Below are 26,837 nucleotides of genomic sequence, written 5' to 3' on the forward strand. Positions count from 1 at the left end.
ATCAGTCTATCTTCTTACAGCCCTCATTTTCTTTTCTAAGCTCATGCTAAGCTCAACCTTCCTTCAGCTTGAGTCTTGACCTGAATCCTGTTCACACCGAGAAGTTTACCTGGGCCACCTCATTTGCCACATTTGGTAGCAATAGTCCATGTTATCTTTTAAAGTGTGAGAAAAATTGGTCTTGACTTATTTTGTAAAGTGAGAGAGGATAGTATAGTAGGAGGCACCTACTTTTCTCTTTCCTACAATTCCATCAGAATTACCCAAATATGTCAGGATGCACCGAGGTTGCAGTCCTAAGGATATATACCCGTGTCTTGAGATCCTACTGAAAGCCAATTTTTACAAAGATTAACTGATTAAATGAAGAGTCAACATGGCAACCATGTCTAAGACAAAGAAGGCAAAACTGGTCTACATCAAGTAACTTTATTAAGAAGTAATTATTTGATATAAAATGTGACCACTTACAATTTTGAGCATGAACGTCAATTGGAACATATCTAACAAAAGGAGAAACATCAGATTTAGGCTTCAAAGCCCAATAAAGGAAGTCTGAAGGGGATAAGTATTGGTTCTGCGGCATACACTGATGGCTAATTTTATTGGGTACAACCCACCAACACAGTCTCCGTGAAATAGTCTCCGTGAAATTAATGGGAGTTGTGCAATAGTAGAGCAAAAATATTGTACCTTAATGTATCCAGGAGACAAACTGGGGATATAAAACCTGCTTGTTTCAATTTGTACAGCACAGAATGGTCCAAGGGCAGTTTCTCACAGGAAAGCATAAAAAGCTACCTTACACAAAGTCAGAGCAATGGTCCACCCTGCTTAGTATTGTGTGTTCTGAATGGCAGGACTTCTCCAGAATCTCAGGCAGAGAGCAGCCATTTACAGCATCTTCTACCCAAGTTCCTTTAACGGGAGATGCCAGGAATTGAAGCTGGGACCTTCTGCATGAAAAACCAAGTGCCTGAAACTAAGCCAAGGTCCCCTTATGAGCTAAGCAGGATGGAAAGTTACACTGTTCATTAAAATTGAAGCTATTAATTTAATTTTTCAGCTAAGGAAACTTGGAACCTGAGCTGGAAAATTCACACTTTACATCATTCCACTGAAACAAGATTGCAAAGACTCTCTTTCAAATGCCCCCCCCCCCAAGTGCAAATCAGAAATATAATTATATTTGTAAGACTTGTGCTCCAGCGTTTGTTTCTTAGATAGTTGCTTTTAAAAATGCAAAATAGCTTAAAAAGTATGAATGTCTTTTATATTAATGTGATCAGCAAAAACTATCTTCGGTAGCCAACAAGGCGTTCATCAGTGGCCATCAGAACTTTGGACATCTTCTTGAATTACAGCAGGCATTGCTTTAGTTTGTCTCTGTTTTGAATGAGTAATTTAACTCAAATGGTTCCAGAAATGATAGGATGCTATCAACAACATTTGCCTAATCAAAATGGTAGCTGCTTGGTACCCAGGAGTCAATTCATACTTGCATGGCACCAGTACTGCAAGAGACCACAGTGCTAGGGCAACATGTAAAATATGCAGAGGAGACACACAACACACACTGGCCTCACAGCAAAGCATCCAACCTATCTGATGTACAACTGCATCTTATGACTTGGGATGTAGCTGTAGGCAGAACCCTCAGTATAGATTGGACTGTGATGTTGGGAAGCTGTGTCTAGTAACCTTCTGTCCCCATACACTGGCTTCCTGATAGAAAATCCCCTCACTGGGCCTGCATTAAGCCCTACAGAGGTGAGAGGGAGGAGGAGAGTAAGAACATAAACCAGCACAAGAGCAAAAACAGGCACACTATGCTTACTGATCTTTCGCCCCCTCCAGTGGCTTTCAACAAGCTCAGCATAGCCTATCTGGAGAAGGCCGGTAGTAACTGACACTGGAATGACACAGGACAACTAAAATACCAAGAAAAAGTGTAAATTTGGCTTTTTTGTCCTAAGAGTATGCAAACCAGTCTGAGGATGCTGGGGCTTTGTAAGGATTCAAGGGTCTGTATTGGACCAATAGTCTGAAAATCCAGTTCATGAGGTTAAAGAGAGGGTCAGTCTAGTATTGGATTGAATGGATCCCCATTTGTGTGCTACCAGGAATTAAGGCTTAAAGATAATGAGGACAGAGCAGAGGCAGGATAGATTCCACAATGCACATCTTAAATGGCAATCCGACCAACACAAATTTCTATTCATGCGTTTTAACACTAGGCAAGAGTGAGGCCCAGCCTGCACAGGAGGCAAACTTAGGTGGCAGAATCCTGAAGTGGTATGGTGAACTGGACCAACTCAAAATGCAAGTGGGCAACACTATGTTTAATACTCTCACCTGTTAAAAAAGCAGTAAGCCCCCCTGAAGCCCCCCACATCAGGTAGGCTATGAGACACCTAGAAGTTCTAGTCCCATGAAAGGAAGTAGCACCAGAAGTTATCTATTTAATTTCTTATATTTATAAACCGCCCTCCCCTTGCGGCTCAGGGATTATATAATCCTGTCCTGAAAAGAAACCACTTTTTATTTAAGAAGTTTTTAGAAAGCATTCCCATAATACTTCATCAATGTAAATAAAGTTCACTGATGTAGTAACAGGGGGTTATCTACACCCCTATAGATTGGTACAATCATCACTTGAGCTACTGTTCTCCACAAAAGTTAATTTTATCAAGCAATTTTAGCCTATAAATGACTGTATGTCTTTATTTTCTGCCTTGACCCCCAACCCTGGCTTTAGTTTCAGTGAATTATTCAAGTACAGCTACAGTACTGCTTTGAATATCCCCTTTTGGCAAAGTCTTCCCATTTCAAAAATATTCCCCCACCAAACATCCCAGACAAATCAGCTGCAACAGAAATAAGCCAAACTTAGCGTAATAATACAAAAATATTTTCTTTTAAAAAACTGCAGCTTTACTTTCTTTATGATTCATTTCAAAGAGGCATGACGAGTTTTGGTATTTTGAATGTTGTGCTTCAATCATTTATTATCCTTTATAACACTTTTTGTCTTCTTTGTAATTCATGGTGCAGCCAGTTAGTGTTTTCACTACCAGCAATATGCAAATGGGCACCTCAGGAGATTTCAGCATCTCTTCTAAGCCAGATGCCCCTCTGTGTCCTTAATACATAGGCAATGATTAGGAAACAACTCCTGTCCATCCTCATAATGGCTAATCATTTTGCAGGATTGTAAAAATGATAATTAAAAAAAAACACCCCACACTAATACGGGACCATTTCAAAATACAAATATCCATCTTGAGTTTACAAAAAGTATTAATACAAAGGTGACATTTAAAAGAGCTGGAAAATTATAATTTGTTTTTAAAGAACACACAAAAGCCAGTAACAAAAACAAAGGATAGAGGGAGAAAGATGCTCCTTTCATCTCTCTCCAAACAGAAGTCATTCGGTTCTTCTTTACCAGTTGTCTAGAAAATCAAATCCTGTCTTCAAGATAACATTACTTGTATTGTTCTGCAAAGAGACAAAGTAAATTGTTATAGACATAGAGAGAGGGACATTAGAATACAACAAAACTAGAAATCTATATAATGCAACAGAATCATGGCAAGACGTCTTTCCCACTGGGTGAACGTACAGGAGAACCAATGGCAACATGACCATACTCTTGTACAAAATGTCTGGGAGATTTCCCAGGTCAATTATGCCCTTGCAGTCTTCCTTTCTTTCCCATCTTCCTTCTGAGCTTAGTTTTTGATATGACTAGCCATACCTATTCCTACCTTGAGAATAAATCCAGATTAAGAAATTCTTCCTAGCTATTTGTCTGTCAAGAGGGTCCATAAACCGCAGGGATCCTTGGAAGGGCACAACGTACCCCTGGGCACACAAACACAATGAGCCCCAGCGGCAGCTCTTCTCAACACATATCATCAATGGGACAACCAAGAGTTCAACTCTGATGTTAGAAGTTAGCATATAAAGTCCACGAAGGAGGAAATTGAGATTTACTCTTTCTGTTCCTAACACATTTGTTTATTATACTTATGGTATATCCTAAGGATCCTCAGGATGGCTTACAGAGGATTCCAAGCAGGTCTCCAGACTCAGGGCCAAATTAGATGTACTTAAAGAGATGGGTTCAGGTTCCTTGTATACAACTTAGGCTCCCTGTAGCCACACAGTAGCTGTATGAGAGGGCTTTTAAATAAAACAAAGGAGAACCCATTTGTGCTCACAATAACAACAGGCAGAAGGAAGGGCTCTTGCCTTCCCTCTCAGCCATTTTTCTGCACTGAAACAGCACATGGAAAGGGGGGGGGGCATCTGCATACTTGCTGCTCCATGTGGGGAAATCTCCTCTCCCAGAGCTGGTTTAACATAGGAAAACAGCTCACGCAAGAGAAGACTGGAGTTCTTCCTCTCCCCACAGTGGTGTGATAAGCCCAAACAGGAGCTCCTCTTATTTTTTCAGCGTCTTCTGTCACAGCTGCTGTGTGGCTGTAGAGAACCCAGACCCACCTCTTTAGAAACAAACACCTCTTGTTTGGCCCTCAGGTCTGCTTAACTTCAGCAAGATGGCTGTACCAGATGATTTCCAGTGACATCCTCCAGTGACATTCCTACTGGTTGCCATCTGTGGACCACAGCACTCACTGCCATGCTGCCACCAACTGCAGCACTCTGGCATCCCAAAAGCCATTTTCTTACCCAATGGCCTGGCTCGAGACAACATGAGGCCAGGAAGGAGAAACTTCTGATTTATGAAAAAAGCTTTTCTAACCAATCCCCTACTGGAAATCTTTACTTGCAATGGGCATCCAGATGAACTGCCATTTATACACACAATGTAATCCCATACTGAGTGAATCTTCACCACTTTGTGCATCAGATGTACATGCATGGTTGGCACACAGGCAGGCACAGAGTTCTGCCTATGCACACCCCCATACATGCAGAGAAGAAGAATAGTTGGTTCTTATATGCTACTTTTCTCTCCCCGAAGGAGTCTCAAAGTGGCTTACAGTCACCTTCCCTTTCGCCACAACGGACACACTGTGAGATGGGTGAGGCTGAGAGAGCCCTGATATCACTGCTCAGTCAAAATAGCTTTCTCAGTGCTGTGGTGAGCCCAAGGTCACCCAGCTGGTTGCATGTGGGGGAGCGAGGAATCAAACCCGGCTCGCCAGATTAGAAGTCCGCACTCCTACCTACTACACCAAGCTGGCTCTCTCAGAGCCCCACATCTAAGCCTCCGCTTTCAGGCAGCTTCCATTAATTAAAATGAATTAAAACAAAGAGGATGCTAGGCAACAATATTAAAAAAACACCCCATTTAGAAAATGATGGTACATTAGCCAAGTTATTTCTTCGATCTCCAAATCAAGGGGAAAGAAGCTCAGTTAGGGTTTAGCATTCCACAGAGCACCTAATCTTCTTGCATAACTTCAAGGGGGAGGGGGAAAGGTGGCAGAGCACTCATATATTAGGCAAGGGAGAAAACACTGGCCTTTACCTGACCAAGTGTCTGCAAGTCTGAAAGGAAGCCGCTATCAGAATCTTCGCTTCTCATCTCAGGAGATGTCAGTTTTTCCACTGGTTCAGGAAGGGCCTGAGTGGTGCTCACAGTAGGCTGGCCAGGTGGAGGTTTCTCCCATTCCATCGATGTAGGAGCGAGAAAGGGCGCAATCAATTTTTCAGGTTTTGTTGCAGTCGGCTTCTCTGCTTTAGAGGCCTCTTTTGGACCAGATTCTTGCCTGTAATAAGGCTGGAGGGTCTTCTCTCCTTTCTCCATGGATTTGATTTGGCTAGGAGTCAGGGAACAGAATTCAGACTGTTCTCCTTCAAACTTGGAGCGTTCAGCATTTATCTTCCAGAAGGAGGCCTCATCCTCTTTCCTGGCAGGTATAAACCCATCGGAGATTACGGTTTTACCACCTTGTGAAGGTTTCGGAATCTGAGGGCCTGGAGCCGTTTTGACAGGCTGTTTCTGTTCATTCTGTGATGACACTCCACCTGGTTCTTGTATCGACAGAGAAGCAATACTGAACTCCATCTGACTCTGTGGGGGGAGTAAAAAACAAAGGAACTTCAAATCTTTTCACATGGACAAAGTAATTAGAACATATCAAAGGAGGGGGCTTTGTGGGATTTCCAGAGATAGCACATTTCACGGATAGTATCGGAGTTATTCAGAACCAAGGCTTGTGGCATAACAGCCAGGGTAGGGTTGTATAATTGGCACACAGTTTGGATGTTTTAATATAAACAACATCTGTGCCCAGAAAAAAGGAATTATACAACCTACAAAAATTGTTTGTAATGTATGTAGATTTGCCATGCAATTGCTTTGGGGGGCCTCAGTCATTCTGCAAGTCTTGAGGGCAAACTGTGCAATTCGGGGCTCAAGCAAATCTGAACATCAACCTACATTCCATCAGAACAAGTAAGTCATCGTGGTGGTATTGCAATTCTGTCCATCCTAAATCTTGCAATTAAAAAAATTAAATGTAAAACACCTTGAGAAGATTCATGCCACTGATATGTAAAGTCCTAAGATCAAAGGCATCATCTTTTTAAACATTTAGATTCAGGACTACATTTTGCAGTATGATGGGGGTAAGCAGGGAAGGGGTGACGTGAGAAAGGTTCACCAGATTGAATCCCCCCCCCCTTTTCCCAGAGAGCAGGAGGAAGAGCTGCACACCAAGTTGCTTAAAGGGGCAGCACTTGTTTTACGAGCAAAGATGATTGCTGCCAGGTACTTTTGTTTTTTTAAAGACTGGTGCTTTGTAAATACTGAGTTATTACTGTTGCTACTAAAAGCGGCCTGGTGTGTGGCTATATGAATCACCCCAAAGAATGCAAAAAATCTTGTTTATCCAGTTTCAAAGTGGTAAAACCAATAACTCTACTTAATTCTTTTTCTCTCAGTTTAATTGCCATTCTATGTCATAGTTTATACATGCTCTAATGCAGGGGTAGTCAACCTGTGGTCCTCCAGATGTCCATGGACTACAATTCCCATGAGGCTCATGGGAATTGTAGTCCATGGACATCTGGAGGACTACAGGTTGACTACCCCTGCTCTATTGTACAGGTAGGAATGGTGCCATTTTGGGCACAGAGAAAGCTAAATCATTCTCAGTTTGATGCAGTTTCTGTAGCTGATCTGCATAGATGGGGAGGGGGGCAAGGTGGCTTTGGTCCATAATATCCTTGAGCAATAAAGCAGAGAAGTGCTTGACTTGCTTGTTCAGCATCCAGTTGGCTGCTGGAGAGAGAGGGACAGGATGTAAAATACTGTACTTCCTGTCCAAGCATTTCTTCTCCCATCCAGTAGTCAACAGAGGTGCACCACAAAGAGATCAAGACACTCTCTGTTTTATTTCTTGCCTTGATGGGGATTTGGGGGTGGGTAGGAAAGGGAACAAGCAACCAAGAAAGAACAGGAATATAAACAAAGTTAAACTGTGTACTCCCCACTTGGGCAGCTACTTTATTTGTGTTTTATTTCCTTTTTCCACCCACTTGGGTTTCTATTAGAGTGTGTTTTATTTCCTTCCCATCAGACCTGAACTATTCTGCATGTAACATGCAAGGAGGTGATATGAATGCTTTTTAATGGGAGATCCAAAATTCCACCAACAATTTAGGGTTCTCATGTTCCTGCTGGGTACAGGAGTCCCCTATCAGCTTGTCCACTGCTGCTCTTCGGCTGGGCAGGTGGGGACTAATACACTGATGTCACTTCCAGCTCACCTGGAAATGAATCATAGAATCACAGAGTTGGAAGGGGTCTCCAGGGTCATCTAGTCCAACCCCCTGCACAATGCATGCCTAAGTGATCCAGAATCCAACCTGGTCTGGAAGAAAACCATCTCACAATGGCAGTTAGCAATTCCCTGTATATATAAGGGCCACAAGAGACAAACACTGGCACATTCCTTCCTCACAATCTGCCTAAATTCATAAAATGCAATTTCTGAGATACGGTGTTTATGGACTACCCCTACAATGATCCTAGGCAACTCCCATCCCTCATCACATGAAATGATCTTGCCACGTTGAGCACAATTCGTCTTGCAAGTGAAGACTGAGGAGATGTAGGAATTGAGCAGTTCAGCCCACTCTTCATCACATGTTACAAATCACTTTCTTGCCCCCATAATGGTTCTACAATGTCCCTATTCTTTTTCTTACCTTGAATATCACTAAAGATCCCCTTTTTGTTGTTGTTTTTAGAATTTTTAGAATTTCTTCTAACACTCTCCCATTTCCTTGATGAGTCTTTTTTATTACTCAGATTCTTTTGGAAACTGTTTATTGAGCCATCCTGGTTTCTTTTGGTTCCTCCCAGTTTTCCTTCTGAAGGGAATTGTCTGTGATTGTGCCTTCGGTATTTCACTTTTGAGAAACTCCCAACCTTCTTGGACTTCCATCTCTGTAAGCTTGCTAGACAGGTTCTGTTGGACTAACAAGCTGCAAGGAGCACAGGCAAGTAAAACTTATCCCTCGGTGGCTTACCTGTTCCTAAAAGTTCTCCTCCAGCAAAAGTAGGTATTGACTTTGTGGGGTCATAGGATCTGGGGCTGCTACTATGGTGGACTAGTGTACTGCAGGCAGTGTCCCTATTGAGTATTCCAGAAGGTTTGGACTACTAGTTGTATAATTCAAGCATAATAATATCATAATGCAAAAGCCAAAATGTGATTTAAATATAATGATGGTGAGGCAAAAGAACTTGCCTATGGGCCTCAGCCTGAATGTGTAACTACATACAGCTTTTCTCTTCCCCAAGAACATAAAGTTCAAAATCATATTGTCACTACTACCAGGTGCGCCCACAACTTTTACCTTGTCAACCAGTTCTTCCCTAATGGTGAGAATCAAGTCTAAAATAGCAAAACTCCTGATTGCCCCTTCCACTTTCTGGGAAATGAAGTTGTCAGCAAGACAGGTCAAGAATTTATTGGACTTTTCATTTTTGGCAGAGCTGATCTTCCAACAGATATCTAATTAATGGAAATCTCCTAGGACTACTAGGTCCTGTCTCTCTGAGAACTTTGTAATCTAGTCTAGTAGCATCTCATCCAAGTCCTCCGCCGTAAATGACATCAGCATGTCTCTAGCGTTAAGCCAGCATTCTATGGGACATCTGATTGGAATTAGCTACAGCTTTAGAGAAGGGGGAAATCCTGCAGCAAGGCAATGAGGTTAATTTAGCATACAATGAACTCTGTCAGTGAAATGCTTACAGAAACAAATGGAGGATTGCGCCTGCAGAATATATTCAGTCAGACTAGGATGTCTGAAAGTCATTGTGTCTGACACAAACTGCATATCCAATTTCTTGCTATGCATATGGGTAGGGGAGGTGATGCATGGCTTGTTGGATAAATCTGGCTTGTAAAGGTTCTTCTGTTTGAATACCTAGCCCAAAGAATACCGTCCATGCAGTGAGTTTCTGCAAGCCAGGAAACACTTTATGTAGATAACTAGACCAGAGATATACTACGAATGTTACGTCACTTAAACCTGAATTATAATTAAAATCTTCTGGCTTTCTTCAAAATATTTGTTTCTATTAACAGTAAAATTCCATCCTCTCGCATTTTACACATTTTTGTAATATTCTCTGAACACTGTACAGACAACACAGCAGCAGCTACCAAAATAGTTTTAGCCTAATCTCTGTGATGCAAACAGCTTTTATCTCTTTTACATTCCTTCCAGAAAGATAAAGCTGCATGCCACAGCCAAGGTCAGTACCATCAACACCATACTGCAGATGAGATGGGGAGGGGAGACGGCTGACTGTGAAGGAACAGGCTTTCCTAAGACTACTGAGCAATTTCATGACAGAGGTAGAAGTCAAATTTGACTCCATCTTAGTCACGATGCTGTAGCTTTCCCCTAATTTAAGCCTAAAGTGAGGAATGGAGTACAAAAGAACAGAGTCAAATGTGAGTTCAGGGCAGTTAATTTTCTGTGGGTCATGCCTTCCACATTTTCATTTCAAAGCCTCAACATGAAAAAAGGCATTTTTTGCGACAGAAATCTATTCCTAACGGGGCCATTTGGCTCCTCGGGAGACCCTGCCGTGTTTTAAGGGGGCTACAGACTGAAAAATGTGAGAAGGGGAGTCCAAAGGGTTTATGGGGGATACTGGGTAACTGAACCAATGAAATACACTTTTTGTCACATGAAATTTCATCAATTGCTAGAAAATTCATCCTTCGGAAAGGGAAACATGTAACCCACTCCTTTTGAATTAATGCTTCAAGAAAAAAATGAATGCACATCCTTCTATTGGTCAACTGTTCTAAACTTCAATTCCATAAAACCTTTTAAAAAGTTTTTCCAGTATGTTGAAAAGTTCCAGTTTTCTTGGTGTTCAATAATAAATGTTTTTCTGTCTGTTTGTATTGTGTTCTTTCTGCCTCTAATCTCTACCAATGCCAGTTATATTCTTGCATACTACCCCAATTCTCGGTCTTGTCCTCATGCTAGGGCATCACCCTCCATCTCTCTTCTAGCCTGAGAAATGGCCATTAGCACTAAGGCTAGAAGGGAGCCCTTGAAAGCTGCACCATAGCTCTGCCACTGAGGCCCTTAGCAACGGGCTCCATCTGGGCTGCCCAAGGCTCCAGTGGTGGCAAAGGGAACCAGAAGAATGTAAAAATCCCAAGGCTGTCCTTCTCATCACAATGCATCAAACTCACTAAGCCTGTACTAAAAATGGAGAAGACCACAAGAACTGCAGTTATTTTTACATCTTATTCACTCAGGAAGAATGTGTGGTATTTCATTAAATACATAGCATGCCCAGCCAAAGCAAGCTGTTTGTCTTGGCAACTCCCAAACAAAGCAGAAAAAGAACAAACCTGTACGATGCTGAAATAAAACTTGTAGAATGGCAATTAGTCATACAAATATACATATACATACATACATTATAGATATATACACACACACATAATGTTCTCGGTCAATTCAAATCTCATCGTCAAAGGTCCTTATTTTCTGTCACTGAAGTGAACTGGTCTTTGGCTTCTTGATATATTAGCTTGTATGTATGTATGTATGTATGTATGTATGTATGTATGCATGCATGCATGCATGCATGTAAGTAATCTATAAATAAGCCAATATATCAAGAAGCCAAAAACCAGCTCACTTCAGTGACAGAAAATAAGGACCTTTTTGACTGACGGGATTAGAATTGACCAAGAACATTATGTTCCAGACTATTACACAACCACTGAGGTATGAGTAGAGCTATGAAAACACTAAGTCAGCAGAGAACCCTTCATTTTTTTATAAAAAGATCCCCAAAAAAGAAATCTTTCTGAGGACAAATCAAGCTGCTGGCTCTTCAGACAAAACAGAAAGGGAAAAGTAGCACTGAAAATAAACAAGAAGCCACTTCTGACTTTGGTCACTTCCACACTAGTGTTTTGATCCAGCCTGGATGATAATGTGCAGTCTTTGCCAGTTTCCACCCAGCACTTTCCTGATATTTTTCCTGTACCTTCCCTAAACCTACTTTATTATGATACTAGCACTGAAACGTTTTGCATTCAGGAATGCAACAAGCCTAGCCCACAAGCCTAGCCTACACAGTTCCCAGCAGGTAGGAGGTGGCACTGGGACAGGAGCAGCCCAGCCAGTCAGCATGGCTGCTGGGGCCAGTTCTCCAGCCACAGGGCCTGTCCATGGCTGACCCTTTTCCCCATTCCCCAGCATTCAGGAGGCGGTGGCGGGACTAGGACAGGCCGAGCAGAAAGCAGGGCTGGTCTACCTCCCACAGCACTACCAAGCATGGCCAGGCTGGAACAAGAGAGGAGCAGCCAGGGAGCAGGACTGCCAGGTGTGGGTCTCCAGATGTGGCAGTGCTGACCCCAGAAAACACTGTGCTTGGCCTGTCCAAGGAGCCTGGCTGGTAGCTGGGGTGGAGCCGAGTGGCAAAGAGGCCAAAGCGGGAGGTGGAGTTAAAGTAACCTCAGAAGGAGGAGCTGGATTGATAGGAGACCCTCTTTATTTTCCCTTAGAGTTTTAGGGAGAGGAGGTTGGGGAAGTTTTACTGCCATGTCGTTCTGTTTTTATTGCTGTCTGTTTTAATGGGGTTTTATTGGGGTTTTACTGGACATTTGTAACCCGCCATGAGCTGGTTCCAGGAGTGGTGGGCAACAATTTAATAACAACAATAGCAACAACAACAACAACAATAAAAAGGGAAGATGGGAGACAGCCACAGGGTGGTGAGTGAGAGAAGGAGTGAAGGAGAGGAGGAGAACAACAAGTAAAAGTGAGAGAGTGCAAAGAGAACAAGAACCACCACCGGGGTGACAGACACAAATGGCGGAAAAGGGAAAGACAGCCTTGCCTGGAACGAAGAGCCTAGGTCAGGACTTGGCAACTGGGACAGTGTTTGCACTCTCCAGGACTGATGGTTGGGGAAGATTGCCTGTGCCCCCGCTTCTGTATAGGTAAAGGTAAAGGTATCCCCTGTGCAAGCACCGAGTCATGTCTGACCCTTGGGGTGACGCCCTCTAGCGTTTTCATGGCAGACTCAATACAGGGTGGTTTGCCAGTGCCTTCCCCAGTCATTACCGTTTACCCCCCAGCAAGCTGGGTACTCATTTTACCGACCTCGGAAGGATGGAAGGCTGAGTCAACCTTGAGCCGGCTGCTGGGATTGAACTCCCAGCCTCATGGGCAGAGCTTTCAGACGGCTGCCTTACCACTCTGCGCCACAAGAGGCTCTGTATAGGAACCCCTAAATAAAAGCAGAATACCTGCCAAGGGGCACTACAATGCCTGGCATTTTGGTTTTCTTCATCCTGAGACAGGCGAGAGCTCTGACCCCCAGGGGGTGCACCCCAACCTTTTCTCTCACAGCTTTCCTCTCAAAGAGAGCAAGCTTGGTGTAGTAGATACCAGAAGCAGCTTCTAATCTGGAGAGCTGGGTATGATTCACCACTCCTCTTCCACATGCAGCCAACTGAGAGACTGTGGGCTAGTCACAGTTCTCTCTGAAATCCCTCAGCCTCACTTATCTCACAGGGTGCCTGTTGTGGGGAGAATAAGGGTAGGCCATTGTAAGCCACTTTGAGACTCTTTTGGGTAGTGAAAAGCAGGATACAAAAAAACAGCACCACCAGTAGCAGTTCTTCCTCTTCTTCATTCATTTCTGCCCTCCCCAAGAGCCCTCCTGAAGTCCTACCTAGACAGAGGAGATGAACTGACAACAGGCTTGGGAGAGGAAGAGAAACTACACCTGCCTCTTACTCTGCTGAATCAGGAAAACACCCACTTTCATCCAGGCTGACCATCTACCTAGCAGAGGCATACAGGAGCTCAAACATCTTTTCCATCCAGGCACTGACTTGTTCCAGAACTAAATCCCTAGAAATAAGCTTGTCTTTATTTGCTGGCAAACTTGGGCCTCCCATCAACATTATTTATAAACCATGTAGAAAGAAAACGCTGTAGGAGGGACAGCAAAAAAGAAACCTTCATTCAGCTCTCTGTATTATTTTTCTTTCCATTAAACCATCAGATCTTTATATGCAATGCTCCAAGGGAAATGAAGGAGTCCAAACTACATTACAGAAGGAGCTGATTCAGAAAAATGATGACGACTTTATACAAAACACATTTTCTTCTCCCACGAACAGGAAAAGGCCCTCGGCTTTGGGTACTTATTACCTCAAGTCAGCCTTTTCATGGAAGAACCAGCACTATTTGTTATGTTTGTTCATTCAAGTTCTGAGAAGAGCCCTCTAAGGTAGCGGTCCCCAACCTTTTTTCGGTTGAGGACCGCCTCCGGGGGTGGAGAAGAGCCAGCGGCCCGGGCACCGCACATGGGATGGTGAAAACGCGCATACGCAGAGCTGCCACGCACACGCGTTTTCACCACCAGAGGGCGCTAATGTGCATGCGCGGCAGGTCCGCACATGCACGTTTGTGCCCGTCGGCGTGCCGGCAGCCGCGCCTGCCTCTTTCCCCCCCTCTCACAGCAAAAAGCTAGCTGGGCCGTGAGCGAAGTGGCCGCTTTGGCGGCTGCTTCTCTTGCAGCCTGGTGAGCTTCTCACTGCAAGGGGAGGGTAGAGGCAGGCGTGGCGGCCCATTAACAAGGCCTTCGCGGCCCGGTAGCGGGCAGGGGACCAGGGGTTGACGACCCCCGCTCTAAGGTACAGCAATGTTGCAAATGTGCAGCACGGCCAACCTGTAAATGACCAAAAAGGCGCTTAGGAATTCTGTACCTTCCAGGGGCACTTGGAACAGTGGCACTCAAGAGACCTGCTCTTTGCCTCACCGGAGGATCTAAGGCACAACTTTCCCCAGAGTTTGACAGGACTGAGGTTTGGCTACGGTTCGTGGCTGAAGTGAAATCTGAACCACTGTCATGCTGAAGAAGAGTTGGTTCTTATACCCCACTTTGTCTCTACCAGGAGGCTCAAAGCCGCTTACAGTCGCCTTCCCTTTCCTCTCCCCACAACAGACACCCTGTGAGTTAGGTGAAGCTGAGAGAGCCCTGATATTACTGCTCAGTAAGAACAGCTTTATCAGTGCTGTGCTGAGCCCAAGGTCACCCAGCTGGCTGCATGTGGGGAGGAGGAGCAGGGAATCAAACCTTGCTTGCCAAATTAGAAGTCCACACTCCTAACCACTACACCAAGCTGGCTCTTAGCCTCCATGCTACACCAGTTGAAATTGAAGTTACCATGCATTTTTCTAAAACCTGGTTAGCTAGCTGTCTTTCTGCTGGAGTCTATCCTGCTCATATTGCACACAATAGCACAAGGTACCACTGCCCAGAACCAAGAGCCGGCCACTCTTAAGCGTCACCTTTGAGAAGTCAATATCTACATAATTGATACAGTATTGTAAGAAGCTGTGCTTAGTGATCTCAGACATTATTCCAATCTTGGGCAAGAAAGAGTTGCCCTCTACTGTGGATCCTCAATAGTGGCATCATCTGGCTTTGGTATAAATGATGGAAATCTTTCAATTAATTAAACTCATTAAAAATCACAAGGGGAAATAACATCAAAGAGCCATAAGTTTGATTGCAAAATTACCTTGGTTTCCCAGGAGAAAGGAGCTGAGTGTTCATCCTGCCAGGTAATATCCTGAAATGAAATAGAAATTATGCAAAAGTTAGGATGCACATGTACACTTCTGAACACAGAAACATTCAGAGATGTAACATAAATGCAACCATTTGGAAAAGAGCAGCTCTCGTTCCACTTCAACAAATGGATCCCCAACTGATGTACAATGGAATCCCCGAATCATACGAGTTTTATATAGTTATCTCCTTTAGAATAAAATGATATCTTAGGGACCACCTCTCTGAATATGTCCCCCATATGGCATTACACTCAGTCAACCTGCTGGCATTGGCATTCCCAAGCCCCCCAAAATGTGTCTTGCCTCAACCAGGTCCAGGGCCTTTTCAGCCCTGGCCCAAGCTTGATGGAATGAGCCCCCAAGTGAGTTCAGAGCCCTGTCAGAGCTACAGCAGTTGTGCAGGGCCTGCAAAACAGAGCTCTTCTGCTAAGCCTTCAGCTGAGGACAGCACAGATACAATAAAGAAATCATGGGCCTCCCCCTACACATACTCCCCTAGCTTGCACTATTATACCGGGAATCCCTCTGAGAAGGACTGGTCTGATTATGACCGTTGCCATTCAGTAATTTGAGGCTTATTAATCCTATTTTTATGGACTGTTATGTTTTATATTGATCTATGGTTTTATAGTGTTCTTAATGTATATTAAGCTGTATTTTAACTATGTTTGTTAGCCGTCTCAAGATGCTGAGGGGTGGGAATATAAATCAAATGAATAATAACAACAACAACAACAACAACAATATCTAATATCTAATATATAGTTTTCTGTTTTGTGTGATACTATCATATACTCAACATCATATGGGATTTCACTCTGCATATGAATATTAAAAGTTGATGCATTCCAACTTTACTTACTCCATACTTGAAGGAAGCATGGCTGCATCCACATGTTTTTGGATGCTGTTGTATCATTTCACTACACTAATTATTTGCAACTGGATTTTATGGAGGGGAAAACACAATTCAGTTGCAAATAGCTGCTATAGTGTAACAGGAGCAATGAGTGAATGAATCCCTGGCAAGGATGTTTCTGGTTATGTCGGAGGCCAGGCAGGACCACAGGCGTCGATTTACTGGTAAAGCCAGCAGCACACAGAGATGACTAGCAGTCTTATGCATCCGTTCAGGGGCCAGGCATACAGAAATAGCCATGTTTTAAATATTCCAGCAAACATTTAAGTGTAATTTAGAATATATGCTTTGGGAGGCTCAAGTAATCAAAATAGATCTTTTACTTCCAAACATGTAAGAAACACAGCACTTCTCCTAAGTGGCCTGCTGCATATTTAAGGGGAAGAGTCTCTCTCTCCCTCTCTGCAAATTTCTGAACATTTGAACTCATGACAAAAATGCCATCCACAAACAAGAATCCAGTCACAGAACTGACCTCAGCAGCCAGCTGTAAAGCATCAGCTACATAAGGCTGCCTCTAAGCACAACAGACATTAAGGATGTAGAAAAAGGCATCTGAATCTTAAGCCCCTCTGTCTGGAAAATTAGTTGGGTTTTAGATGAATTGCTGTTTTAACATATTGTATAATGTTTTACGAATATTGTTACCACCCTGAGCAACATTGGAAGGGCAGTCTAAAAATAAAATTGTATTATTATTATTTATTTAAAATGGCAGAGACACTGGCATCTTTCTTTCCTGACAGTGAATGACATAGCAGAGATCTGACTGTCAGCACCGAATAACTGCTCTGTTACCCAAATCCACACAAAAGATCTCTTTATTGGCAACTGAAGACTTCTTATATAGCTGCTTTATTAGGCATCTTAGGAAAACCTTGAAGAAAGAATTTGGTTAGGCAGGAGAGGCAAGATTTGAAACTGTGTACACCAGCCCCCTTTTTTTGTTGGCTATGGGGCTCTAATATACATGCCCAGTCATGCCTACACAGATATCACTACAAACAGTTTGGAAAAATCAGCAGTCATCATTATGCATGACAATTATGCAAGTATTTGGTGTTACTCATGAGGAAATTGAAGTGTGTACTAACTTATCATGATTTCCCAACCAGAGCACATGTACTTCTCAGGCAGTTTGTGATCTTTACATTCAACAGTGCACGTGAGTTCTTTCCAAGACATTGGCAAACACATGTATAGGCGAACTCTACATGAATATCACATTAGTCATCTTGTAATCAGCCCTTACTACTTCTTGGGCAAGCTTTGCCTTCCATGTGAGCAGGCACATATTTTTCTATGCACAGCACCAAACTCAATACTAAGACTGAACAAGAATACCTATCATTTTTGTAAAGAAGAAGAAGAGTTGGTTCTCATATGCCGGTGCCCAGAAATCTGAAATAATTGATGCATAATTAGGGGGGACACACATGGCAATCTGATGTATTATGGATGAGCTAGCATGTGATAAAGGAGCGTACACCAGCAAGTTTGATACTGTACTCCCACTGAGTTTTCACCAACAGTCAAGCACATAAACCAAAAATCCTGCCAACAGGAGACGTGGCTAATCTAGCCACATGGATCCATGTCATGACAACATCAACCAGATTATTGCAATATTTATTTTAGACATTTACATGCCACCTTTCTATTCAAAATGAGTTCTCAGAATGGGGTTGCTCTAGAAAACTTAGACACTTCAAAATACAGTGGGTAACTTTCCACCTAAGGCACCATATTTCTGCCATATTACACCTGCACTTAGAATACTTTCTTGGTTCCCAATAAAGTTTTAATACTTATTGTAAAGGCTCTTCAAGGTTTGAAACCCACCCACCAGAAGACTGCCTCTCCCTTTAAAAGCCTACAAGCCTGCTTGCTTTATTTATTTATATTTAAAGTTATATAGAAGGAAAAGAAGAAGAGTTGGTTCTTATATGCCGCTTTTCCCTACCCAAAGGAGGCTCAAAGCGGCTTACAGTCACCTTCCCATTCCTCTCCCCACAACAGACACCCTGTGGGGTGGGTGTGGCTGAGAGAGCCCTGATATCACTGCTCGATCAGAACAGTTTTATCAGTGCCATGGCGAGCCCAAGGTCACCCAGCTGGTTGCATGTGGGGGAGCGCAGAATCGAACCTGGCATGCCAGATTAGAAGTCCGCACTCCTAACCACTACACCAAACTGACTCTCTATACTGCTGCTTACCATAGTCTTGTGGCGGTTTACAATAAAACAATAAAAAATGATACCCTTAAAACCCCTTAATACCTAAACATTCAAGATGGCAATGTAATCCAAGTTCTAACTCTCACCCTGTGTTCAGCATTTGGTCAAATGAGCTCTCTCATCAGGATCGAGAACTCCCCAGCTCCTCTACACTGTCCCTTCCCTTAACAAGGCTCTAAAGTGGCATGCTCTACAGCTTTTCCAGTGGGCACTCCTGCAAGGACTGCTAGGGCCTGGTCTGTGTTCAGGAGAGCTTGTAGTGTTTTATTCTGTAGAGCTTTATGCTGGTCTTAAAGTGCTATCAGTTGTCGGAAGGAGAAAGAAGGTTTGAGGATTTAGTCTAGCACATTCTTGCAAACAGTTCCAAGCCCACAGTGTAAAGGGAAAGCATCCTAGAAATGTTTAAAATAAATTTTAAATTCACCCCAGGGATTTCTTGCCCAGCCATAAAATCTATTGTAATCGGTAAGCTGCTCTTCATGTATATTTGTGCCACCTCTCATTTCTTCAAAGGATGATTTCCAAAACCACCTAACTGCCACAGTGCCACCGCCTTCCTGAAATGGCATCCCTCTTACTTCAATTACACTGATAATTCTATTGCTATGATAATGTCCAGACCTCCAAGCGCTAACTGCCAATTCTGTTTCCGTCATATAACAAAGTCACTCTATGAAGTTTTATGACTGGATCCATATCTCTTGATTTCTCCCTCCCCACACACACACACAGAGTGGATCTACACTAGAAAGTCCCATGACAGAACTAACCCTCTATATTTTCCTCCCTTCCTTATACCTGCCCCTAAGAATGGCTCTCAGTTTGATTTCCACACATAACTAAATAAGAGGGCTTTTATGTCATTTTAGGTGCCTACGATGTCTTTAATAGGTGACTGGACTTTGGTTTTAATTTGGTAAAACAGACTAATGGCTACCACTTTGCAATCTTCTCTGAATGTCCCTACCTTCTTTCCAGGAAAGTAGCCGAATGGGCCGTCTCAGCAGCAGCAATTAATAGTTGCTGGTTGTGAAGTAACTTGCCTAGGACGGTTACTTAGACTGAAGCCCAAGACTGTACTGTTGGAGAGCTTGTGCTGCTGATACACAGGCACAAATATTAAAAAGGTAGTCCTAGCCAGAAGACCAGGGAGGTGGCTCTTACGGGTGGTAAAAATAATAGCCAAAATTCCAGACTATATAAGACATGATCATCATCAATTACGTTTATACCCACCCATTCCCAGAGGTTCAGGGCAGCTTGTAAAGGATTAAAACTCTTAATTAAACAGCTACAACTATATAAAAGTTATATGGCCGGACTAAGTATAACTGACTAATGAAACACAGAATCTATAATTTTCAGTAAGTTCAAAATTCACAATTATGTTAAACTAGTAATCAAGCCCGCTGTACTTACAATACAGCGGGCGCTAGATCATTTTCTCGCGGCCAGCAAGTCGGCAGGTCGCCGGCACGCGGGAAATGGTGGCCTGACGCGTCGGAGGCGCTTCGCTTGCGGGACGGGAATCGGAGAGGCCAATCGGCAGGCGCTTTGGGCCTGCCGATTGGCCCCTCCGATGGTCTGTCCGGAGGAAGGGTCCAATCGGCACCCTTCCTCATCCCGGACAGAGCCCGCCCTAACTCCTCCCCCCAAGCCCTTACGGCTTTATTTAGTCCGCAGCGCCACGAGCGGGGGTTAAGATATTAGGTAAATTATTATAAAACACTGCAAATATATACCATCATAGAACTAGTAAAAGCAGAAATCATAACTTGGTTCTGCCAGATGATGAGAAGAGACATCTCCCACATCTACTGGCAGCACAATGGAACAGAGACAGCACCATGAATGGTGATTACGGTTCTAAATGCCATCTTTCAGCTGTAGCAGAATCCAGAACTTATATGTCCATAATTATGTTAAAGACTGCCAACTTATGTGCATGAAAAGGATTTATGTCTTTAGAGCACAGCTGCAGGACTTCCTCCCTCCCCCAGCAGCTCAAAATACTCTGCTAATGCTGCCAGTGGGGGGGGGGGGGCTAGCAAAAAACTGCCTTCCCTTCTCTCTGATGACCACTTTGTTCTAAGCGTAGAAGCAGCCTTCCTTGGATGGAAAAATCCACACTCAGGCTGAGCATTATTACCCATTTTTTTCCCATAATCATTACATGATCCCAATTTTATACCCTTATAGCTGGTAATGAATTTAAATTCTAATTATCTTAAACTTCAAATTATCCATGCTTACAAATGCAGAAGCACATTCACTTGTCACCTACAGAATCAGAAAGAGAGGTCCACGTGAATCGCAGTGCCATATTTACAATGTTGTAGTGTATCACAATGATGCCGTGACTTATAGAATCCAATACTCTGAAGTTACCTTAAAACTTTATTCTTTGAGGGCAGAGATTTTCCACAGGATACTTAAATTATATCTGTACCATAATAAAGGGTCACAGCATCCTTTCTCAACCTTTTAACCACAGAGAAACCCCTGAAACATTCTTCAGGCTTCGAGAAAGCCCAGAAGTGGTGCGATCGTGCAGAATATGGTTGGGAAGCAGGGCTGTCAAGAAACCCGAGTGTTTCACGAAACCGTAGTTGAGAAAATCTGGGTTAAAGTCTAGATATGCCTTGCAACCCCTCCCCCCCAAAAAACAACCCCAAATTATGCTACTGAACACTAAAAATCTATCATTGAAAAACAAAAAGATCCTCTCATCTCCATCTGTTATTGGCTCCTCCTTTCCCAGCACACTCTGAGAAAACAGGAGTGCTTTCTTTTTACAAGAGTTCTGGTTTGAAACACTGCCACGTCTGCACCAGGACTGTTTTGCTGTAACTTGCAATTACACTGCACCTTGGGAACTGTGATCCAGGCACAGTGCTAATACAGTATGTGCTAATACAGTATGTATACTGTGCAGCAAACTGATAAGTCTGTCAAATATGTCACTAATCCAGTCTTTACAGAGAGATGCTTTCTGCTGTGGCTGCTGCTATGTTAAACATTGTAGTTTTTATTCCAAATATTAAGCTCTTGCGCTCTTTCAGTGACTTTCATGCTTTTAGCTGGGGTGTCCTGAACAGCAGCTACACAACAAGCATCTTTTGAGATAGAAAAGATTTCCCTAAACCCTTTGTTGTATAGTTTGGGTGTTTGTGTGTGTGAGGTGAGAGTGCTATAGTTCAAAAAGGAAGAAAAGGTGGTTTCTGTAGCCCACTTTTCACTACCCAAAGGGGTCTCAAAGCGGCTTACGATCACTTTCCCTTCCTCTCCCCGCAACAGATACCCTGTGAGATAGGAGTGGCTGAGAGAGCTCAGATAGAACTGTGACTGGCCCATGGTCACAAAGCTGGTTGCATGTGGAGGACTGAGGAATCAAACCCAGCTCTCCAGATTAGGAGATGCCACTCTTAACCACTACACCAAGCTGGCTCCCATGTGATGCTCAATGCCACAAGCAATAACGTGTTTATATCTGTGTGCTTATCCGCTAGGTTGACTTGTATGTTGCCAATGAGGCCAGGGCTCAGCAGAACAGTGCCTGATTTACATGCATTATTTCAATCCCCTGAATGGAAATGAAGCCCAATCACAAGACGGCTGCAACATCAATTAGTGTTCAGAGTGTACTTTGGCACTCTTCCAACTGTCTTACATACAAGAAAGAACACTGGTGTTTATAATTGATGTAGAAATCCAGATGTTTTCCCCCCAACAGCTCTGCAGCAAATAGCCATCAATAGCTGAATGTCCAAAGCTAAGCACACTTCTATGTCACCCCAATAAACTGCTTTTTTCCACACCCTCATTTTTCCTGGCTCAAGAGCAAAAGCAGAAAACCTTTTGAGGAAGTCTTTTTAAAACATCAGAAACTGGAATATTCATAATACTATACAGCCAGGCTTCCCTGAAGAAGCATGGAAAGGCTGCCAGATTCCTAGAGTCAAATGTAAATGTTTCCTCAAATCTAATTTTAGCAATAACTTCCTACCATCTGTTGCTAAACTAATGAATACCAAGCATGCTCTTTTTAATAAATTGTGTTATTTCTCGGTTGAACTTTTAGGCTGATTGAGTTACTGTCTGCATTTCTGAGGCACGGTGGTCATGTTTTCTTCAAAATTTGCCATTAAAACATCAGCCACGCACCAGGTATAACTGGCTCAGTAGTTTTCTAACATAATGTTCAGACAGATTCATAGTTGTTTTCTTTTGCATGCACACATTTGTATGTTAAGAAAAATACCCTATTAAAAGCAGGACTGTTCATGTCACAGAAAATCTGTGATTGGATCACCCTTTCAAAGAAAAGGTAGTAGGAATGAATTAGGGCCTGTATTATGGTAGGGCCCAAACACTGGAGAAGAGCATTTAAATACACTCCCCTGCTTAATAGAAATCCTCAAGCTGCCATGAGAGAAGGTGAGAGATACAACATGCGTAACCATTGGTTTTTCAAATGATTATTGGGATTCTTCACAGAATCACAGAATCATAGAGTTGGAAGGGGCCATATAGACCATCTAGTCCAACCCCCTGCTCAACGCAGGATTAGCCCTAAGCATCCTAAAGCATCCAAGAAAAGTGTGTATCCAACCTTTGCTTGAAGTCTGCCAGTGAGGGGGAGCTCACCACCTCCTTAGGCAGCCTATTCCACTGCTGAACTACTCTGACTGTGAAAATTTTTCCCCTGATATCTAGCCTATATCGTTGTATTTGTAGTTTAAACCCATTACTGCATGTCCTCTCCTCTGTAGCCAACGGAAACAGCATCCTGCCCTCCTCCAAGTGACAATCTTTCAAACACTGAAAGAGGGCTATCATGTCCCCTCTCAACCTCATTTTCTCCAGGCTGAACATTCCCAAGTCCCTCAACCTATCTTCATAGGGCTTGGTCCCTTGGCCCCAGATCATTCTCGTCGCTCTCCTCTGTACCCTTTCAATTTTATCTACGTTCTTCTTGAAGTGAGGTCTCCAGAACTGCACACAGTACTCCAGGTGTGGTCTGACCAGTGCCGTATACAATGGGACTATGACATCTTGTGATTTTGATGTGATGCCCCTGTTGATACAGCCCAAAATGGCATTTGCCTTTTTTACCGCTGCATCACACTGCCTGCTCATGTTTAGCTTACAATCCACAAGTACTCCAAGGTCTCGTTCACACACAGTGTAACCTAGAAGCGTATCCCCCATCCAGTAGGCATGCTTTTCATTTTTCTGACCCAGATGCAGAACTTTACACTTATCTTTATTAAACTGCATCTTGTTCTCATTTGCCCATTTTTCCATTGTGTTCAGATCTCACTGAACTCTGTCTCTATCTTCTGGAGGATTTGCCAGTCCTCCCAATTTGGTGTCATCTGCAAACTTGATGAGCAGTCCCTCTACCCCCTCATCTAGATCATTAATAAATATGTTAAAAAGTACCAGGCCTAGCACCGAGCCCTGAGGTACCCCGCTGCTCACCTCCCTCCAGCCTGATGAAACACCATTGACAACAACTCTTTGCGTGCGGTTCTCTAACCAATTCCCTATCCAACAAACTATCTGAAAATCCAGATTGCATATAAATGAACAGTAACTCCCGCTTTGTGGATACTCCCAACAGGACCCAGGAGCTCTGCCTGTTTCGCAACAGCTTCTGCCGGGGAGCAAACAGCTGACCAAAATGTTCTTTTAATAGGAAGTGGATTATAATTTCTGTAGAAGAAGGAACACAAGTCCTTTGTTGGTTGTCAGGGCCAAAAACAGGTCATAAGAAGGCTGTACTCTTCAGCCAAAAAAGGTTTAAACATGGGCTACCAAATAAGACATCATGTCTCTCAAGTGCCAAGAGCTCCTGGGTCCTGTTGGGAGTATCCACAAAGTGGGAGTTACTGTTCATTTATAATAGAAGATTGTTAATTGTGTACCTTTTATATACCCTTTCTAATTGTAAGAATATCTGTATACCTGTTCTACTTGTATAATTAATTTGATATTTGCCATTCCATTGTGGTGAGTTTATTTATTTCTTTCAGAATGTATTCAGCTATGATTGCGACAAATGAGGCAGAGTCCTGTGGCACCCTAAAAGCTACATGAATTATGCAACTAAGATAATGGCTTACGTACAACCTATGCACATGGACATACAGTGGAAGGAAAGAACAGCCACTTAATGATATGGAATCCCAATGTATCCCATCAGCAAAGATAACAGAACTGGAAAATATTTAGAACTAATTCACCACAGTTACAATTGCCCTGCAATCAGTTCCACTTCATACATACCTGTCCTCAACTACGCAAACACCATAGTTCAAACACCACACCGTGACATACAGTTATTTCTTGAATCGGCAGGACAAACATGCCCCCTCAGTTATGACAACAGTATCATATTGATGTGCATGTACATTCTTCATACCGAAGGACCTCCAAGTACCCCTAGGCAGGACTTTAAGGGGACTTCATGAATGTGTGAATTTAGTTAATTGAACTCATAAGGCCCACTTTTAAAAAACTCTTGACTAAGCCATCTCACATTTTTCTTTTGCTCCCCCCCCCCAAAAAAAATCCTTAGGCAAAAGGCCGTTTTAAATATTATATAAATATATACAGGTCATCTTCTCAGTCTACTTTTACATATCTTATTGCTGAGACTGATCCTTGGGCCCCAGTAAGTCCACTACCAGCCTCTCTGCCCCATTTTTATCCCACCCAGGGAAGCTCAGGAGAGCATACACGGCTTTCTCCTTGTAAATGTTATTTCATTGGAATGCAACACTCTATCATGGCGCCTTTCTGTATTCTCCAGGAGACCCGAAATGCATACTGAATTCAGTGAGGAGCACCCCCAAAGAACAACAGGTAGTGACAGCCAGCTTCCTGGCTGCCTCCACCACGCCTCCTATTATGATCTCAGTCAAAGCCTCTCTTTAACAGTGGAGCAATAGTGTCTTTCGTGAGTCTTGACGCTACTAATTGCCAGTGGCAGCGACAGCTGGAATGCATGCCAGAAAGATGCCACAGCTAAAAGTGGCATCAACAATTAGCAGGGCCAGTTATTGTTTTTGCAGCCCATAATCTCCAACTGCAGACTACTGGAAAGTCCGCCTAGTTTCGGCGCAGCACCTGTAGAATTCAAAGCCCTAAATCACTAGGAGCAGGAGCCAGTTCCTGGCAGGGCGCCTGAATTTCAACAGCCAGGAATAGGAAGAGTCAAGTCTGCTAGGAGGTCCCTCCCTCCTCCTCCTTATTCCGAAAGCCGTCCATCAGTCCTTATTGGTGCCCCTCCCAGGGAGAGAGCCGCTTGCACCATTCCAATGTGGCAGAACACCGGGCATGCTACCTGCCTATGCCCTAATCCCTTCGCACTAAAGCGCTGGCAGGGAGAGCGATAACCCCTTCGCGTGAATCCCGCCTCGACGTCAACAAAGCCCTCTTTCTATCCGGCCTGATCCCCCGCCTGAGCAGTCTGGGCCGGCTAGAGGTGAGGGGAAACCGCGGCTGAGCCTGTGCCGGGAGCGAGGCCGGGCGGCTTTACCTCGTCGCCGAAGTGCACCACCTTCTGGCCGGTGTTGGGGCGCAGGTTCGGGTAGCAGGCGGGAGGCGGGGAGCTGCGAGCGGCCCCTCGGTGCGCCGCGTACCGGGCCTGGACGTGCGGCTCCACCAGGGTCTTGTCGATGACCTCGTCTTGCTGGCTGGGCGGCAGCCGATCCCACTCGGGCCCGTAGCGCTCGCGGATGCGCTCCTTCTCCGCCATGATCTTGCGAGCCATGGGGCTCAGCGACGAGAAGTAGCTGAAGCGCTTGCGCTCCCGCTCGTCCAGCGGCCGGTTGCCGGTCATGACGGCGGTGCGGGAGGCGGCGATGGCCGCCGCCATGGAAGCCATGGCCGCCCGCGCCCAGGCAGGAGCCGGCTCTGCGGGCAGAGGCGGGCTTCACGGGAGCGGGACCACGGGCACAACACGGCACGGCACAGCCCGACCCGACCCGCCGCGCCTTCCGCTCGCTCTGGCGCTGGCAGCACGGCCTCGCCCCCCGCCTCCCCTCAGCCTCGGGCCCCGCCTCCGGCCGCGGATCCGCCTCCCTTTCTTTCCGCCGGTTTCGCTCTCCTCCCCTTCGCAGGCAGGGGAAGCCGCGGGGGACGCTTAGGCGTGTGCAGCAGGCAAGGCAAGGCAAGACACGCACGTCGGAGCGCGACGCTTCTCTGCTAGGCTTGCACTAGCAATTCAGGCCGCACGGGCGGCTGTGGCAGATTCTGCCTCCCCCCCCCCCCCCCCGTATCCACCTCCACTTTGGTCCAGAATACATCGGTCGAATATACTGACAGGCGACGCGCGCAGCCGGATGACTAAAACAACTTTTACGCAGCAGAGATCAAAGCCATGGTGATTACAGGCCACGAGGGATGCACGGAGCGCTGTTTTTGACGCACCACTTTGTACGGATCCTTGCTGTGAAACATCGTCGTTAGAAAAGCAAACAGGTTTGGACCTAGCGATCCCCAAGGATTAAAACTCATCTCCAGACTGCTGAGGAAATTGCATT

The 26,837-nt window shown here is 44.3% G+C and overlaps 1 protein-coding gene across 1 annotated transcript; it reads right to left on the reverse strand.

Moving 5' to 3' along the window:
• Window positions 1-410: 410 nt before the first annotated feature.
• On the reverse strand, window positions 411-26,342 carry C1H1orf198 (chromosome 1 C1orf198 homolog). Its single transcript, XM_077346516.1, has 4 exons — window positions 25,832-26,342; window positions 15,078-15,128; window positions 5,504-6,049; window positions 411-3,501 (listed from the first exon to the last, which is right to left on the reverse strand). The coding sequence occupies exons 1-4, from the start codon at window positions 26,177-26,179 to the stop codon at window positions 3,445-3,447; spliced, it is 1,002 nt and encodes a 333-aa protein (XP_077202631.1). The 5' UTR covers window positions 26,180-26,342; the 3' UTR covers window positions 411-3,444.
• Window positions 26,343-26,837: the final 495 nt, after the last annotated feature.

This window comes from Paroedura picta, chromosome 1, assembly GCF_049243985.1.
Source record: "Paroedura picta isolate Pp20150507F chromosome 1, Ppicta_v3.0, whole genome shotgun sequence".
NCBI lineage: Eukaryota > Metazoa > Chordata > Lepidosauria > Squamata > Gekkonidae > Paroedura > Paroedura picta.

Coding starts and splice junctions, on each gene's coding strand:
- C1H1orf198 (XM_077346516.1), bottom strand. CDS start 26,179: ATGGCTTCCATGGCGGCGGCCATCGCCGCCTCCCGCACCGCCGTCATG. Junction 15,129..25,831: donor TGGTGCACTTCGGCGACGAG/GTAAAGCCGCCC, acceptor ATTTCATTTCAG/GATATTACCTGGCAGGATGA. Junction 6,050..15,077: donor CTTTCTCCTGGGAAACCAAG/GTAATTTTGCAA, acceptor CTCCCCCCACAG/AGTCAGATGGAGTTCAGTAT.